The sequence below is a fragment of the Mirounga leonina genome, unplaced genomic scaffold (assembly GCF_011800145.1).
Source record: "Mirounga leonina isolate KUSES-001 unplaced genomic scaffold, KU_Mleo_1.0 Mir_115, whole genome shotgun sequence".
NCBI classification, from domain to species: Eukaryota; Metazoa; Chordata; class Mammalia; order Carnivora; family Phocidae; genus Mirounga; species Mirounga leonina.
The window spans coordinates 89130835-89146919 of record NW_023270268.1 but is presented as its reverse complement, the minus strand read 5'-3'; the positions used below and the strand labels follow the sequence as shown (position 1 = coordinate 89146919).

Here is a 16085-nt window from a genome sequence, read left to right as displayed (position 1 = left end):
AGGTTTTCATTATAGTCTGAGGGCTCCACCTACCCAATCTGGCTTCTTCTCTTGTCCTTTCACAATAAACCCTGTGCACCCCTAACTCCAGGTCACTTTCTGCTTCCCGGGGAGCCCAACCTGTGACACTGTTTTCACGGAGCTTAGGGCATCGTTATTATATGCCACTGCGAAAGGAAAAATGATGCCAATTAAACCATGGCGCTCTACGGACTGCTAAGGAGTAGCCCCATTTCAGAGATGTGAAAAAACTGTGAGTCCTAAAATCGATAAAATGGCGTAATTAATGACATTTTACTTCAACGTCCATTTTTAATCTGAGCCACCTAGAAAGATCTCTGGAGGCCTTAATGACCTAAAAGAAGCAGCACATGGATAGACAAATCCAGCTGGCCTGCGCTTTGGCTGAAAATCTCAAGTTGGCCACTCCTATGATCAGGCAGGTTCCATTCGGCTCATGCAACACTTGCTAAGCCAAGGGACAGTCAGTGGGTCACCTCTTCTGGCCAACATCAGCTCTAGCGCTGTGGTCCGAAGATTTCACATCGTGTGGGCAAAGGCAAGGATCACTGGGGATGCTGGTGTCCCACTGCCCCTGAAGCAGTCTCCTTTGTGATGCATGCACTGGGTCCCCAGTGCCATGCAGTCACACACCTGAGCACCTGGGGAGGGAGGAGACATTTTGCTTCTATAGTCCCCTTTCTCCACGGAGGAAAGATCTGAGCAGAGATCTTCGGAAACAGGAGTGAGGTGACCCTACCTGATTTCTCATTGTAAGCAGCCGCTCTGGAGGAACCCTGCAATAAATAAAAGTGGTTTAAAAAAATTTGTGACTGAATGACTACAGGGTACTGATAACAAATACAGCCTAATAGACACAAAGCAACAACAACCCTGCAAAAAACACTAGGTTTGAGGGGGAAGGGGGATGCGTGTTTGTTTGATCTGTGTACCTGACAAACTTGAAATACTAAATGTCCCAGCAAACACTGACCCTGCCCTACTTCCCTGGAGGTCAATGCACTTCTAATTCAGGATGAGACGAAGAGTAGGAGATTAACACTTGAAAAGGCCCAAAGATCACAGACCAAAATGATCCCAAACTCCCAGAGAGGCCTCCAATCTCCAAAGCCTTGTGGGGTTTCTCTAGACAGAACAGGAGACGTGGGAACATGCACCTCATCAGCTACACCTCCCCATCTACCGGTAAGGACCTACTTTCAATTGCTTATTTCATGATACAAGCCTGAACATGGAATTTTCCATTTAAACAAATGGGGTGCCTTTTCTCTATTTCCTTGTTTTCATTCCTCCTCCCACCTCCTCCCCTCATCCTGCAAAGGCAGAATTGTTGAATAAGTAGATACCCAGGTGACATTTTTAAAAAATCACCCATCCTCATGTTGACTCTGTTGCTTACATTAGCATATTCTTGATTTCCCATCTCTCACATGGTGCAAGGTAAAAACTTTCCTTGGGCTACTAAACCAAAGAAGAATGCCAAGTAAAACTAAAGACCCAAGGTTTGTAGCTGTTACAGGAAGAACTCTTGGTGTGAGGACCAAGGTTCATCGTTTATACACACTTACGTTTTTTACCTCGGAAAAGTCCATCCTCCAGGTCCCTGGGGTCTTTAAACGTTTAAACTCTGTTTTGCATTTCCCAATGTAAACTGTTATTCCCAAATATGGTTGCCTGCTTCTAGGAATGAATAGAAAGGATGCAATAAACACGGACTAGTGTCTTAGGGAATTTGGTAAGAATACACCATAGGAAGAGTAAACATGATTCCTGACCTTGAGTAGTTTTCAATTTCACTGGTGAAGATGCACACATTGTTTTTGCTGCTGTTGTTGCTGTTGACCTTCCATCCTTTACAGAGAGGTTCCGGTTGAAACCGTAAGGGCGGTTCAGAGAAGGAAAAGAGCTATATAGACAACAGCAGGGAAAGCTTTATGGAGGAGGTGAAGGCAGAGCCAGGCCTTGAAGGACGCGGAGTAAGCTTTTATATATCTAGGAGAGGAAGAGGATACCAAGAGGTACTGAGCACAGCATTAAAAAAGGAGGGCGGTAGGGGGGCGCCTGGGTGGCTCAGCTCAGTCGTTGAGCATCTGCCTTCAGCTCGGGTCATGATCCCAGAGTCCTGGGATAGAGCCCTGCATCGGGCTCCTTGCTCAGCGGGAAACCTGCTTCTCCCTCTCCCACTCCCTCTGCTTGTGTTCCTGCTCTTGCTATCTCTCTCTCTCTCTCAAATAAAAATTTAAAAAATTAAGAAAAAAAAGGAGGGCGGGGCGCCGGGGTGGTTCGGTCAGTTAAGCATCTGCCTTAGGCTCAGGTCATGATCCCAGGGTCCTGGGATGGAGCCCCGCATCGGGCCCCTTGCTCAGTGGGGAGCCTGTTTCTCCCTCTCCTCCCCGCTCGGGCTCTCTCGCTATCTCTGCTATCTCTGTCTCTCTCTCAAATAAATACACAAAATCTTTTTAAAAATGAGGAAAAACCAGCCTTAGGAGTGAGTGAAGACCGTGGAGGGTATTTGAAGAAAGAGGAGGCCATGCTTACACCACTGGAGGGCGTGTGTCACTGACTTTGTGATAAACATCCTTGATCAAATTAGAAAGAGAATAGCTGGAGAAAAATGAGAAACTCTGCGAAAACATATCCTAAGATTCTCCATCTACCAGGGAGGAATTAAAGACTGAATTTTTAGGAGAATGCCGACGAAAATGCTTAAAGATGCAGTTGCCCGCCCTTGTCACCCACATAGCTGCCTTGAGGCCTTGGAAATGATTTCTAATCCCTTTTTTGCGGAAAACTTTTGCCCCACTATCTACAGCAGCAAAGCACTATTATTCTTACAGGTCAGGAAAAGCACGAAGTCCGTTAGGATCCTAAAATGCGAGGACAAGATACATTTTCGCCTCCAGAGGGCACTGCTGCTTTGAAAAAGGACAACTTCCGCGTCTGCTTGGCTGTGGCGCCCAGTGGGCTTTTGTTTTAGATGCTGTTGCACTTGTTTTTCCCTTCAGACCTGGGGATGTTCCTTGAAGCCCTAGGGAGAGACTTGGCCATGGGGGCAGCATTCATTTAACCCCCCCAAAATAAAAAGAAGGAGCATAGTGCCCCATTCAGTCTCTTCAGCTTTTTTTTTTTTTTTTGAGAGAGAAAGAGCAAGCACACTGGGGGGGAGGGGCATAGGAAGAGGGAGAGAGGAGGGAGAGACTCCTAAGCAGTGGCCACGCTCAGCTCGGAGCCCCACCCAGGTCAAAGCTCCAACTCACCAGCTGCAAATATGACTCCCATACATATCTCTAGGCTATGCTTCTGCTGATCCTCAATTTTCAACTCTCCCTGAGCTGAGATCAAGGGTCGAAAACTTAACTGATTGAGCCACCCAGGAGTCCCCTAAATCACTTTCGAATATGCCCCTATCCTCCTTTCCCACTGACACCATTTCATTTCTGGGCCTCAGAGCCTCTTGCCATACATTCTTCTTAAGGATTGAGATGTATCCAATTTTACATCCTATTGTCTGAATAGGTATAATGTTTACTGGTTCAAATTTAGAAAAGCTTGAAAGGCTCCCTCCTACGCCCCCCTCCCCCACTACCTTTCCTTCCCAGATGCAGTCAGTGTCATGTGCTTCTCCTGTATCCTTCCAGAGGCGTTTTTACACGCAAGGTAGCATCTTTCACACACTCTTGGGCATCTTGCCTTTCTCGTGTCATGTATCCTAGAGATCTTTCCATGTTAGCACGTAAAGAGCTTCTTCATTCTTTTCACTGCTCTTTGCATTCCATTGTATAGATGCACCATAAGCTGTTAAACTTTTAGGTCCCCCTATTTATGGACATTTAAGGAGTTTCCAATCTTCTGCTACTGTAATAAAGGCTGTAAAGAACAACTTTGTACATAGGTCACCTCTCACAGATGTTAACTGATCAATGGGCATAAACTTTTAAAAATATGGCTACTAAAACACTTGAAATGACATGTGCCCCTCCCATTCTATTTCTATTGATCAGCACTGATCTAGGTAGACCTTTCCTCTGTCCCCTCTCATCTCCTTCAAGGCCAAGTGTTCCCTCTCTGCTTCAGACCACAGGGCTTCTAGCACCTCAGACGCTCCCCACTTCTCACTCTTTTTAAGATTCTGCTTCAAACTTACTCTTGGAGGCCTTAAGAGATTTGGCTTCCTTATTCACAAGTCCACCTTCCCTTACCAGCCTCTGAGGGCAGGGCCTTTCATCTTTCTTCCCTAGGACACAGGGGCATTACCCAGGTCAGTGCCGTTAGCCAAACCAAGGAAAGTCCCAAGAGCCAGTCTAACCAAAGGACAGAGCTGGAGGGAGGTCACTGGTGGCCCTTTCATAATGCAGGCGAACCAATTCACATTTTAAGAGAAATACGAGTACGTTTCACCTGCATTCAGAATGTGAATTACATTTTCGCTGCAAATAATAGTAACAAGAAGAGAATGTAAAGGAATCATAAACACAGGAGAAACTTAATTTGACTTAAACCTCTGAGCCGTCCCCACCCTCACGGGGGACACCTGGCCCTGGGAACCCGCTTCTCGCCCGCCCCCCACCCCCCACCCCGCCCGGCCCCGCAGGAGAGAAGCGGCAGCGACAGCTCCCACCGCCGCCCCCGCCGCCCCTCGGGGGCCCGGGGCCTGGACCCACTCACCGGACCGGCTGCGGCAGGAAGGGCGCCCGAGAGGAGGGGGAGCGGCTATGCCTGGCACGGGGAGGGATTTCGGGGAAAGCGAAACTGAAACTTTGCGGCCCAGGACTGCGGGGCGCAGCTCGGCCCCACCGCCCCCGGAGCCCGGCGCCCAGAGCCATGGCCTCGACCCTCCGCCCGCCGTCCCCGCTGCTCGTGCGGGTGTCCGAGTCCAGCCCGCACATACGCTGGAAGCTGGAAATCTACTTCCAGAGCCAGAGGTCCGGCGGCGGGGAGTGCACCGTCCAGCCCCTCTACCACAGGGACCAGGTCACCTTCCTGGTGAAGTTCCTGGAAAGGGCAGGTGAGCAGCGGGCCGGGGCTGCGGGTGCCGAGGAGCCTGGCCCCGCGGGATTCCGGGCAGACCCTGCTCATGCTGACCTGGGAGAGATGGCTGGAGAAAGTACGGCACCGTCTGATGGGGACAGGAACCGGGGGCTGCTGCTGCCTAAAGACACAGCCCAACGGGGAGGATAGAGCCCAGAAGTGCCCAGAAGTGCCCAGTGCGTGATCTGGTCTGACCGCATTGTAAAGTTGATGCTTCCCAGTATCCTCACCCTAGCTCAAGTTTCTCCGCTCTGGGAAGGACACCTTTCCCTCCCCCCCAGACACCTGTATGGAAACTCTTGTCATTTAGGTACTACTCCGTTTTTATGTTTTAATTATTCCACTGGTTTGTTTTCGAGAATTTCAAAAGTGGTATATACTCACTATAGCCAAGTGGGAAAAGAAGAAAACCACCTGGAGATAAACAATATGGCACATTTCTTTCTTTTTTTTTTTTTTTTTTTAAAGATTTTATTTATTTATTTGACAGAGAGAGACACAGCGAGAGAGGGAACACAAGCGGGGGCAGTGGGAGAGGGAGAAGCAGGCTTCCCACCCAGCAGGGAGCCCAACGCAGGGCTCGATCCCAGGACCCTGGGATCATGACCTGAGCCGAAGGCAGACGCTTAACGACTGAGCCACCCAGGTGCCCAATATGGCACATTTCTTTGCAGTCTTTTTCTATGAATGTCAGTCAGTCAACATATATTTACAAAATTCTGACTGTACCTTTGATGTCTGCTGTTTTCACTTAAATTTATATAATGAGTATTATTCCGTATCATTGAAATGGGAAAACCGGAGACAGTTTCAGAAACGTGACTTTTAAAGAGTGTATCCCATTATCATGAGCTTTTCATTTCTACAGTAACACATGAGCTGGGGGCTCCTGGGTGGCTCCATTGGCTAAGTGTCTGCCTTCGGCTTAGGTCATGATCCCCAAGTCCTGGGATCGAGCCCCGCATCCGGCTCCTTGCTCAGTGGGGAGTCTGCTTCTCCCTCTGCCCCTCCCCACCGCTCATGCTCGCGCTTTCTCTCAAATAAATAAATAAAATCTTTAAAAACAAACAAAAACATAAGCTGCCCATGTTAAGAGTTTGAATAGTTCCTCCACAGTGCCCTGTCATCAACCCATCATTCCAGGATGCAGGGAGCAGCCTTCTTGGGAAGCTGCTGGGGCAGGGTACAGATGCATGAATAAGAGGTTTATTTAAAGTCTTTCCCATGTGTATGTGTGTCTATAATGTCTCCACTGAAGCTAAAGAGGGAGTCTTGAAGAAAGAAAAGCATCAGATTATGATTGACAACAAACTTGTGACTATTTTTCTGGAGCCCACTGAGAATCCAATGGAGAGGAATGCAAGACCAAGAACATCTTCGTTGCCACAGTTACAGGAAGGGGTGAGGTCTGGTGAGAAGCATCAAAACAAAGAATATATTCCTGATGTTATGGATTCTTGTCTCCAAAAGGTAAGGATTGAAAGAAGGGGGGGGTATATTCTTACCCCTTCCACTCCATTCACCATACCTTTCATTATTGATCCAACCACCACTTGCTGATGACTTGCTAGGAGGCAGGCCCTCTTTTGGGCATTGGGACACAGAAATGAACGCAATAGACAAGATCCCTGCTGGGTGGGGAAGTACATAGAAAGACAACAAGCAAGTAAACAAAATAAATGAAACAATTTCAGGCAGTGATATGTGCTAAGAAGAAAATAGAATGGGGTTTTGCCTTAGAGGGTGACAGGGCCAAAGTGAGGAAGGGGAAGGAGGTGATGCTGCTTCTGACCAGAAGTCAGAGACAACTTCTCTGAGGAGGTAACATTTGGCCTGAGACTTGAGTGATGAGAAGGAGCCAGCCATGTAGTAATTTGGCAAATCAATATCAACTTCCTGTTGTGTGCCAGGCACAGTCACAGAAACTGGGGATATAGCTGGGCGCATAGACCCTGAGAGCAGGTAATGATAGTAAAACAAACAGATAATGATGGTAAAAAAAAAAAAAAAATAGATATGTAAAAAATGTGTGCCGGTGATAAGTGCTAGGAAGAAGAATAAGACAGGAGAGATGATAGACAGTGACATATCATCTTTTTTTCCCAGACCATTATTTTAAATAAAATACCAAGGAAAACCTCTCAAATGAGGTAATGTTTGAGTAGAGACATGAATGAAGTAAGGGAGCTACTAAGTGAGGTGAGAATGTTTGGGGCGGAGGGAAGCCCAGGTGCAAAGGCTCTGAGACATGAGCTTCTGTCCTAAACCCTACGGGCTTCAAGGAGGGAGACCACTGTGGCTAGAAGGCAGTAGGGAAGAGAGAGAATGACAGGCGAGGAACAGGGAGAGGGAGCCAGAAGTCAGGTCTTTGGGGGATGAAGGTAGGGACTTTGCATTTTAACTTCATCTTAGGGGATTCATCCGACGGTTTTGAGCCAAGGGACTGGGGTGATCTGGTTTATACTTCTAGAGGTTCACTTTGGCTGCTGTGTGGAGGACTGAGTGTAAGAATGGGGCCAGAGTGGAAACAGGGTGAGAGCCCAGTTAGGAGGGGTGGTGGCAGGCCAGGAGCAAGATGACGGTGGCTTGGACTCTGGGTGGTCCTGATGGAGGTGTGAGAGGTGGCTGGATTGGGGAAACATTTGAAGGAAGATCTGGACGAAGGATGTTACATTCGGAGGAAAGAGCATGTGTGAAAATCTTGAGGAGAACAAAACATAGAAATCTTGCTTTTATATTACATTCAGTTTGCATCTGTCATTTTTAGCTTAATCTGGCGTTTTTGTCCTATATTTGAGCTTCCAAAGGACAGGACTTAGAGGGCCTAGCAATACTGCATGCAGTTAGGTATTTAGTTTAAAAAAGGGGGGGGGGGGATACTGAAGACGAGAAAAAACAACAAATAGGAAAATACATCCTCTTCAGATTTATGGCTCCCCTCAAAGCTCACAGACTCTTGTGAGAACCACAGCAACTTGCCCAGAAAGCAGACGTGCCTTCCCTCCACTCCATTCCCCAATAGTGGAGAGAGCGGACGGCTCTAGAATCCAGACTTTTTGTCCACACCACTTTTTAAATATGCTCGTGCCCAGGCTCGACATTTACAACAGAATCTCTGGAGATGTACCTGGGCCTTGGCTTTTCTGCTTGTTTGTTTTTCTTTTGTTTTGTTTTAATTCCCCAGGTGATTCTAATGTGCAGACAGAGCTGAGAACTTCTAGGCTGTAGCATGCTGCATCCTCTGCAAAAAGGATTTGAAAGAAGTCACCCTCTGGTTGTTTCTCTGGTCTCTAGGCATTGTCTTGATAGGAGACTATAGGGCTGACGTCTGAGAGCTTATATTTGTTCCTTTTAAAATTTCAGATCTTTCTTAGTGTCACGGCGGACCTGAACTGTAACCTGTTCTCTAAAGAGCAGAGGGAACACATAACCACTATCTGCCCCAAGGTCAAAAAGATGGAAGGGGATGATGGAATTGAGAAGGTGTGTGGTACCTTTGGAGATATTGAAAAAATACATCATTTCTTGAATAAGCAACTCCAGGAAAGTGGGCGCAAAGATGAATCTTCCCCTTTGACACTGGAGAGCGAGCCACTCAGTCAGCAGGACCAGAACAGCTGTGTTTCTCCCTTTGAACCAAAAACCAGGACAGAAGACAAAAGCAACCATCTTGAAATTCCTTTGCCTTTCTTTGAATACTTCCAGAAGAGCCATCCTGATAAAATAGACTCAGTACAGAGAAGATTTGGTGTAAAAATAAAAATAACAATTCAGGAGAGTTCTCTGAATACTGTCTATTTAGACTTCACCTCCAATCAATCAGGTGATCTCAAAGCCGCTAGCGAGGCTTTTGTCAGTGAATTTCAGAAAACCGTAGCATCTCTGGAGCAGAAATGTGTTGCTTTCGCAGACAGTGAGCAGGCAAATAAGATCAAACAAGAATTGAATCAACGGTTTGCAAAGCTCCTTATAAAGGAGAAAGGAGGAGAATTAACTCTCCTGGGGACCCAAGATGACATTTCAGCTGCCGGATATTTTTTTGCCCCAAAAGCCTCTGAAAGTCTTGTCATGGGACCTGTGAAAATATCGACTCCCAAATGCACGATGAATGAAATTGAAGTTGACACTGCTCACTATCTGCTTGTAAAAGCTGAATTACTCCAGGAGATGACAGAGATAGAAAAAAAGTACAATACTCAATGTCAGGTTTGGAGAGACACTAAGAAAATCCACATTCTATTTGAACCTAAGGACAAAGAATTCGATCTGTCTGCCCATGCGTATGCAAGTTTCATCGATGCCTATCAACATGTGTCAAGTCAGCTGATGAGAGAAGTTCTTTCACTGAAACCTCTGGGCAAAATGAGAAAGCACTTATGTCAGACCATGTTGGCTGATGACTTTAGAAAAAACCATCCACATGTACACTCTGTACTAAATGAAGAGTCAGTGACTTTGACTGGGTTGCCAGATCACCTTGCAAAGGCAAAGCAGTGTATCTTTAAAAAGGGGGGAATGTTCCTGTTAGCTGGAGATAAAAGGAATGAGGACGAAGAAACACCCATGGACATTGATAGTAATGATTCAAAAATGACTTCACCAACATTCCAGCACTCTGCCAGTTCTGGGGCGTCGGGAGTGGACAAGGAAGAGGATGTATGTAGCATCTGTATTGACATCATTAGTAACAAACAAGTGCTATCCAAGTGCAAGCACGCATTCTGCACCTCTTGTATCAACCAAGCCCTGTCCTATAAGCCGGTCTGTCCTGTGTGCCAGACTTCCTATGGTATCCAGAAAGGCAATCAGCCAGAGGGGACCATGGCTGTCACTGTCCTAAGTAGCTCACTTCCAGGTTATGAATCCTGTGGCTCCATTGTGATTGAATATAACATGAAAGGAGGCATACAAACAGTAAGTGTTTCTGAGCATTCTTCCCAGTATGCTAGAATTATCAGAGCAAGAGACTGTTATGGTGCCGATTACTGGATATCCCAGGGAATTATTTCCATGTATATTTCCATATGCAAGGGCTTTAAATAGGAATAATAATAATATCAGTAATAAAGGTAGCAATGTTTGCTTATAACTTAGGTATCTTTTGTGTCTATTAAGTCAGAGAAAGAGTGGTGGTGCTTATGTGTTAGAATAGGGCAAATCAGAAGATGGATAGTGTTTCCAGCATGAATTTAGGGAAAGGGAGAAATATGAATTATTGGAAATATGTGCAAACCTTTTATATATATATATATATATATATATATATTTAGTTTGCTCTGTCTGCAAATGACCACATCTATCTGTGTAGTAAAATTTAGACTTGGGAGTGTTTTCATGTGATACTTTCTTGTCTTCATACAGAAAGAGCACCCAAACCCAGGAAAGAAATACTCTGGAGTACGACGAAGAGCATACTTGCCTGATAATGAGGAAGGAAATGAGGTTTTGAGACTGCTTCGTAGGGCCTTTGACCAAAAGCTGATTTTCACAGTGGGGGATTCTCGAGCACTAGGAGTCTCCAATGTCATTACGTGGAATGACATCCACCACAAAACGTCCACTTTTGGCGGACCACAAATGTGAGAACCTTCTGAAAAATAATGATTGCTAAACAGGATTTAGAGGTTGTAAAATATGGCAGTTTGAGGAGGTGGCTAGAAGGAGACTTTATAGCCGTAAAGTATTTTTTTGAAGTAAAGTTGACGGGCGCCTGGGTGGCTCAGTTGGTTGGGCGACTGCCTTCCACTCAGGTCATGATCCTGGAGGCCTGGGATCGATTCCCGCATCAGGCTCCCTGCTCAGCAGGGAGTCTGCTTCTCCCTCTGACCTGCCCCCCTCTCATGCTCTCTCTCTGTCTCATTCTTTCTCTCAAATAAATAAATAAAATCTTAAAAAAAAAATACTCATGAAGTACAGTTGACATACAATGTTACATTAGTTTCAGGTGTACAACAGTTGATTTGACAATTCTATACATTACCCAGTGCTTACCACAGTAAGTATAGTTACCATCTGTCATTGATTTTACAACTGGAAGTTTGTATCTTTTAGTCCCCTTCACCTCTTTTGCCTATCCCCCCAACTCTAGCCCTCTTTCCCCTAGCAACCACCAGTTTGTTCTCTGTATTTAGGGACTGTTTCTATGTGTGTGTGTTTTGTATTTTAGATTCCACATGTAAGTGAAGTCATATGGTATAGTTCTTTCTCTGACTTATTTCACCCAGCATAATAACTTCTAGGTCTATCTATGTTGTTGCAAATGGCAAGCTTTCAACTTTTTATGGCTTAGTATTTTCCATATATATATATATATATACACACACAAATACACATATATATACACACATATATATGTAATAGATATGTAATCTTCTTAACCCATTTATCTATAGGTAGACACTCAGGTTGCTTCCATAGCTTGACTCTTGTAAATACTCCTGCAATAAACATAAGGGTGCATATATCTTTTCGAACTGTGTTTTTGTTTTCTTTGGGTAAATTACCCAGCAGTGGAATTACTGGATCATACAGTATTTCTGTTTTTGACTTTATGAGGATCCTCCATACTGTTTTCTACAGTGTCTGCACCAATTCACATTCCCGCCAACAATACATGAGGGCTTCCTTTTTTGCACGTCCTTGCCAACACTTTTTCTTGGTTTTTTGATACTAGCCATTCTGACAAGTGTGATGTGCTATCTCATTGTGGTTTGGATTTGCATTTCCCTGATGATGAGTGATATTGGGCACCTTTTCATGTGTCTGTTGGCCATCTGTTATGTCTTTCTTGGAAAATGTCTATTCAGATCCTCTGCTCATTTTTAAATCAGGTTATTTGTGGGGTTTTTTGGTGTTGAGCTATAATGAGTTCTTTATATAGTTTGGATATTAACCTCTTATCAGATTTATCATTTGCAAGTATCTTCTCCCATTCAGTAGATTGCCTTTTTGTTTTATTGCAAAAGCTCTTTAGTTTGATGTAGTCCCAACAGTTCATTTTTACTTTTGTTTCTCTTGCCCAAGGAGCACATCCAGAAAAAAGTTGCTAAGACCAATGTCCAAGAGATTACTACCTGTTTTCTTTTAGGAGTTTTCTGGTTTCAAGCCTTCCATTTAGGTCTTTAATCCATTTTGAATTTATTTTTGTGTATGGCTTAAGAAAGTGGTCCAGTTTATTCTTTTCCATGTAGCTATCCAGTTTCCCCAGCACATTTATTGAAGAGATTGCCTTTCCCATTATATATTCTTGCCTCCTTTTGGTAGATGAATTGACCATATAAATATGGGTTTATTTCTGAGCTCTCTATTCTGCTCCATTGATCTATGTGTTTGTTTTTGTGCTGGTATCATGCAGTTGTGATTACTATAGCTTTGTGGTATAGCTTGAAATCTGGAATTGTGACATCACCAGCTTTGTTCTTTCTTAAGATTGCTTTGGCTATTTGGGGTCTTTTGTGATTCCATACAAATTTTAGGATTAAGTGTTGAAGTTCTATGAAAAATACTATTGGTAATTTGAGAGGGATTGCATTGAATCTGTAGATTGCTTTGGGTAGTATGGAAATTTTAACAATAGTAATTCTTCTAATCCATGAGCATGGTGTATTTTTTAATTTGTTTGTGTCATCTTCAATTTCTTTCATCAGTGTCTTATAATTCTAGAGTACAGGTCTTTCACCTCCTTGGTTAAATTTATTCCTAGGTATTTTATTCTTTTTGATGCAATTATAAATGGGATTGTTTTCTTAATTTCTCTTTCTGCTCTGTTATTAGTGTATAGAAATACAGCAGATTTGTGTATACTAATTTTATCATGCAACTTTACTGAATTCATTTATTAATTAGGGTAGGGTATTTTGAGAGATGCTAGTCTGGAATGATAATATCATAAGGCAGAAATATTGGTTCTATCATCTTCTACCTTCCAAACCACAAAATGTCACACAGGTACTAAATTTTGCATTAAAGGGAGGGAACTTCAGAATCTAGGATGAATGGTATCTAAGGTGATTTAATTTGGGGTTTCCTGTCTATTCGGAAGATAGATCCTAGCAATATTATTTACTTTGCCTTCTTTTGAAATCACCCTTTCTTTTACCCTCCCCTCCCAATGGTCCATAGAGATTATAAATTCCCTTGGCCAATAGTACTCTAGGAAAAGTCTCAGTTAATGGTGGTGGAAGTTGTATTATAGGTAATCCAATTGTTTTTTACTTGCTCTTTATGAAATTCAAATAGAATGCCTCAGACCCTTAGTATTCAAAAGGGAATGCATCCTGAGACTTTTGAAAATTTCCCAAATTAGAAAATTCTCCTGTAGAATATGATTACCCTCCATAATATATAGTGTGGTATGACTTTAGGAGAGTCACTGCTTACCATGAGCTGAAAATTTTTTAAAAAGTCTTATTGGAAGGCAGATCCTGGGCAGACAGCTAGGCTAACTTACCAGCTAAATGGCTCACATCTGCACACTTACAAGTGATTGTAAGTCATCTGCCTTCACGATTGTTTTTGAATGTTTGCAACACTGAATATTAATGCCAGGGATCTACTGTACAGATTCTTTAAGAGCATTTATGAAGAAGCTAAGGGGCTTTTTCCTTCTGCAGGTATGGCTACCCGGATCCTGGTTATCTGAAACGTGTCAAACAGGAGCTGAAAAATAAAGGAATTGAGTAAGAAGACCGCTGGAGGGATGTCTTGAGCCAAGCTTTCAAAAAACACAGTTGAAGAGACTCCTTTTAAAACTTTTCATCTCAATGAGGCACGTGGGTAGCTCAGACAGTTAAGCATCTGCCTTTGGCTCAGGTCATGATCCCAGGGTCCTGGCGCTGAGTCAAGCTCTCTGCTCAGCGGGGAGCTTGCTTCTCCCTCTGCCCCTCCCCCTGCTTGTGCTCTCTCTCTCTCTCTCTCTCTCTCTCTGTGTGTCAAATAAATAAATAAATAAATCTTAAAAAAATTTTTTTCATCTCAAGAAGTGGTCTGTGTAAGAGTAAGAATATGCTAGTCTGTCATTTCTGGAGTGTTACTTTTTATGGAAGATAAAAGCTCCAAAGATTTGTGTGATTTTGTGGGTGTTGTGCCTCATTCTTGGGTCATCTTTGGTGCGGGGGAGGGGGTGGAGTGCTGTGGGTCTGAAATCATCTTCTGTGTTCTTCATTTGAAATAGTAGCTGTCAATTGATCCTTTTTATTGCCATCTCTGAGGTAGACTTTTGTTTTTTTGTTTGCTCCTTAAGTACCCTAAAAGTAAAATCCTAGTGTGAAGGGGGGATGGGGCTTTGGTTATGGAAAATTAGAGACACACATTTCCCCTCCCTCCCTCATGGCCAGAAAAAGGGCCAGAAGCAGAGATTGGGCAACCTTTGGTAATAAATGGAGTAAGGCTGTTATTTGTCACAATACAGAGCCTGATACACAGTTGGTGCTTCATAAAAATTTTTTGCTGCCTGACTCAGGTTGCTAATAGCCCAGCAGAGGGATATATGTTCCCTAAATCTTTGACAGAGGCAAGAGTTAGGAAGCCATTTCTGGAGACCTCACCACTGATTTGGAAAAACTGAGTTCCTTACTCCAGAACGCTTAGCTTCTGAACTCTGAACTCTGAGCTTTGACCAGGCCTCTAATTTGATCCTTGCTCCCTCCTGATTCTTAAAATCTGCCATATGGGGTACATTTTCCCTGTCATACTAATGCTACATGTTTCTGAACATTTTTTCCTATGGATATTACTGTACTTTTTAAGTATACCCTTCTTCCAGTTAAACAGATAAGCTTACTTTAGTTTCCATAGACCATCACTTTCTCAGTAGTGTAGCCCCCACCATAGTAGTTTTTCCATTCTTTTACTAAAGTCCCACCAAGTCCTGTTTTCTCCCTTAAAATCTCTCTCCATGATACTCTCTGTGGACAAGAGACAAGGCAAGTTGAGTCTACTCTTTGGAATATATGGCATGTCAAAATGTACTTTTAAATGGTTCTCTAAGTCTGAAGAAAATTATACTAGTAAATTATCTGGTTATCCATGTCCCAGCCTCTCTCAAAAGAAGATGAAGAAGAAGTCTTTTTCTTTTCCTAAGGATACACATACACACACGTATACATTTGTTAATCAGATAGTAATAGCTAATATTTATTATGGATTTATTTTATCCTCTTTACAAGAGCTTTATATCTATCATTAATACTATTAATGCTATCCCCATTTTATAACTGAGAAAACTGATGCATAGAGAGGGTAAGTACATTGAGAAAGGTCACATAGTTTATAAGCAGAAGTGCTGGGATTTGAAGAAGATAGTCTGGCCCCAAGCTTCCACACCCCAGAGCTACCCTGCCTCCTACAGGGGACTTCTCCATGGAGCTGGCTGGGAAATTCCCATTATTCTGGGTTTCTCTCAGAAATGGATTCCTGTACAGTGCTCAAAGTAGATTTCTTCCAAGGAGGTCCCATTTGAAGAACTTAAAAAACCAGAATCTTCTCCTTTGTCTAGAGAGTTAAGGAAGCTTAAGTTAAGTGATAGGTCTTTTTTAAAAATCAGTTTATACATTTAGTTTTTGATGATTCATTAAATTCTTTACTGTTATGATTTTGTGTCTACTGATCTTTTAGCTGAATTTGCTTCAAAAAAGCAACAGTCTGGGTCCTGCTAAGTTCTGGATCCTTGATTGCAATGCGTGTGCAAAGGCAAGTTTCATGGTGCGAGTGGTTGGTGAGCCTTTGGATTACTGCTCTCGTTCTGTGGAAGGTATTATCATCTGCATCTGCTTTAAATAAAGTTATATCTGGGGGCGCCCGGGGGGGCCCTGCAGTTAAGTGTCTGACTCTTGATTTCGGCTCAGTCATGATCTCTCTGTCATGGGTTGGAGCCCCGAGTAGGGTTCCAAGCTCAGCAAGGAGTCTCCTTGTCCCTCTCCCTCTGCTCCCCCACCCCCACCCCCTGCTGGCTCACTCTCTCTCAAATAAATTATTTAGAAAGAAAGAAAGAAGAAAGAAAGAAAGAAAGAAAGAAAGAAAGAAAGAAAGAAAGAAAG

The 16085-nt window shown here is 43.6% G+C and overlaps 2 protein-coding genes across 11 annotated transcripts in view; one reads left to right on the top strand and one right to left on the bottom strand.

The window, feature by feature from the left end:
- Nucleotides 1–4729, bottom strand: part of PARP9 (poly(ADP-ribose) polymerase family member 9) — a 32263-nt gene extending 27534 nt beyond the window's left edge. For 3 of the 9 annotated variants that reach the window (XM_035000033.1, XM_035000025.1, XM_035000031.1), the window contains exons 1-4: nucleotides 2857–4560; nucleotides 1797–2013; nucleotides 1590–1701; nucleotides 761–797 (exon numbers count right to left, since the gene is read on the bottom strand). In XM_035000033.1, coding sequence (XP_034855924.1) covers nucleotides 761–797; nucleotides 1590–1613 — 61 coding nt within the window. In that variant the 5' untranslated portion in view covers nucleotides 1614–1701; nucleotides 1797–2013; nucleotides 2857–4560. Of the gene's footprint in view, nucleotides 1–497; nucleotides 608–760; nucleotides 798–1589; nucleotides 1702–1796; nucleotides 2014–2856; nucleotides 4561–4686 lie in introns of those variants that run through there. The other 6 variants (XM_035000028.1, XM_035000029.1, XM_035000027.1 and 3 more) reach the window with 6 other exon arrangements.
- Nucleotides 4730–4772: 43 nt separating this feature from the next.
- Nucleotides 4773–13762, top strand: DTX3L (deltex E3 ubiquitin ligase 3L). Of its 2 annotated transcripts, none has more exons than XM_035000034.1 (5): nucleotides 4773–5026; nucleotides 6308–6519; nucleotides 8413–9963; nucleotides 10411–10628; nucleotides 13662–13762. In XM_035000034.1, exons 1-5 carry the CDS (start codon nucleotides 4843–4845, stop codon nucleotides 13729–13731), a joined length of 2235 nt encoding a protein of 744 aa, XP_034855925.1. In that variant the 5' UTR covers nucleotides 4773–4842; the 3' UTR covers nucleotides 13732–13762. The 2 variants fall into 2 exon arrangements, with proteins under 2 accessions (XP_034855925.1, XP_034855926.1); XM_035000035.1 differs by lacking the exon at nucleotides 4773–5026 and adding an exon at nucleotides 5033–5359.
- Nucleotides 13763–16085: the final 2323 nt, after the last annotated feature.

Coding starts and splice junctions, on each gene's coding strand:
- DTX3L (XM_035000034.1), top strand. CDS start 4,843: ATGGCCTCGACCCTCCGCCCGCCGTCCCCGCTGCTCGTGCGGGTGTCC. Junction 5,027..6,307: donor GAAGTTCCTGGAAAGGGCAG/GTGAGCAGCGGG, acceptor TCTCCACTGAAG/CTAAAGAGGGAGTCTTGAAG. Junction 6,520..8,412: donor TGGATTCTTGTCTCCAAAAG/GTAAGGATTGAA, acceptor TTAAAATTTCAG/ATCTTTCTTAGTGTCACGGC.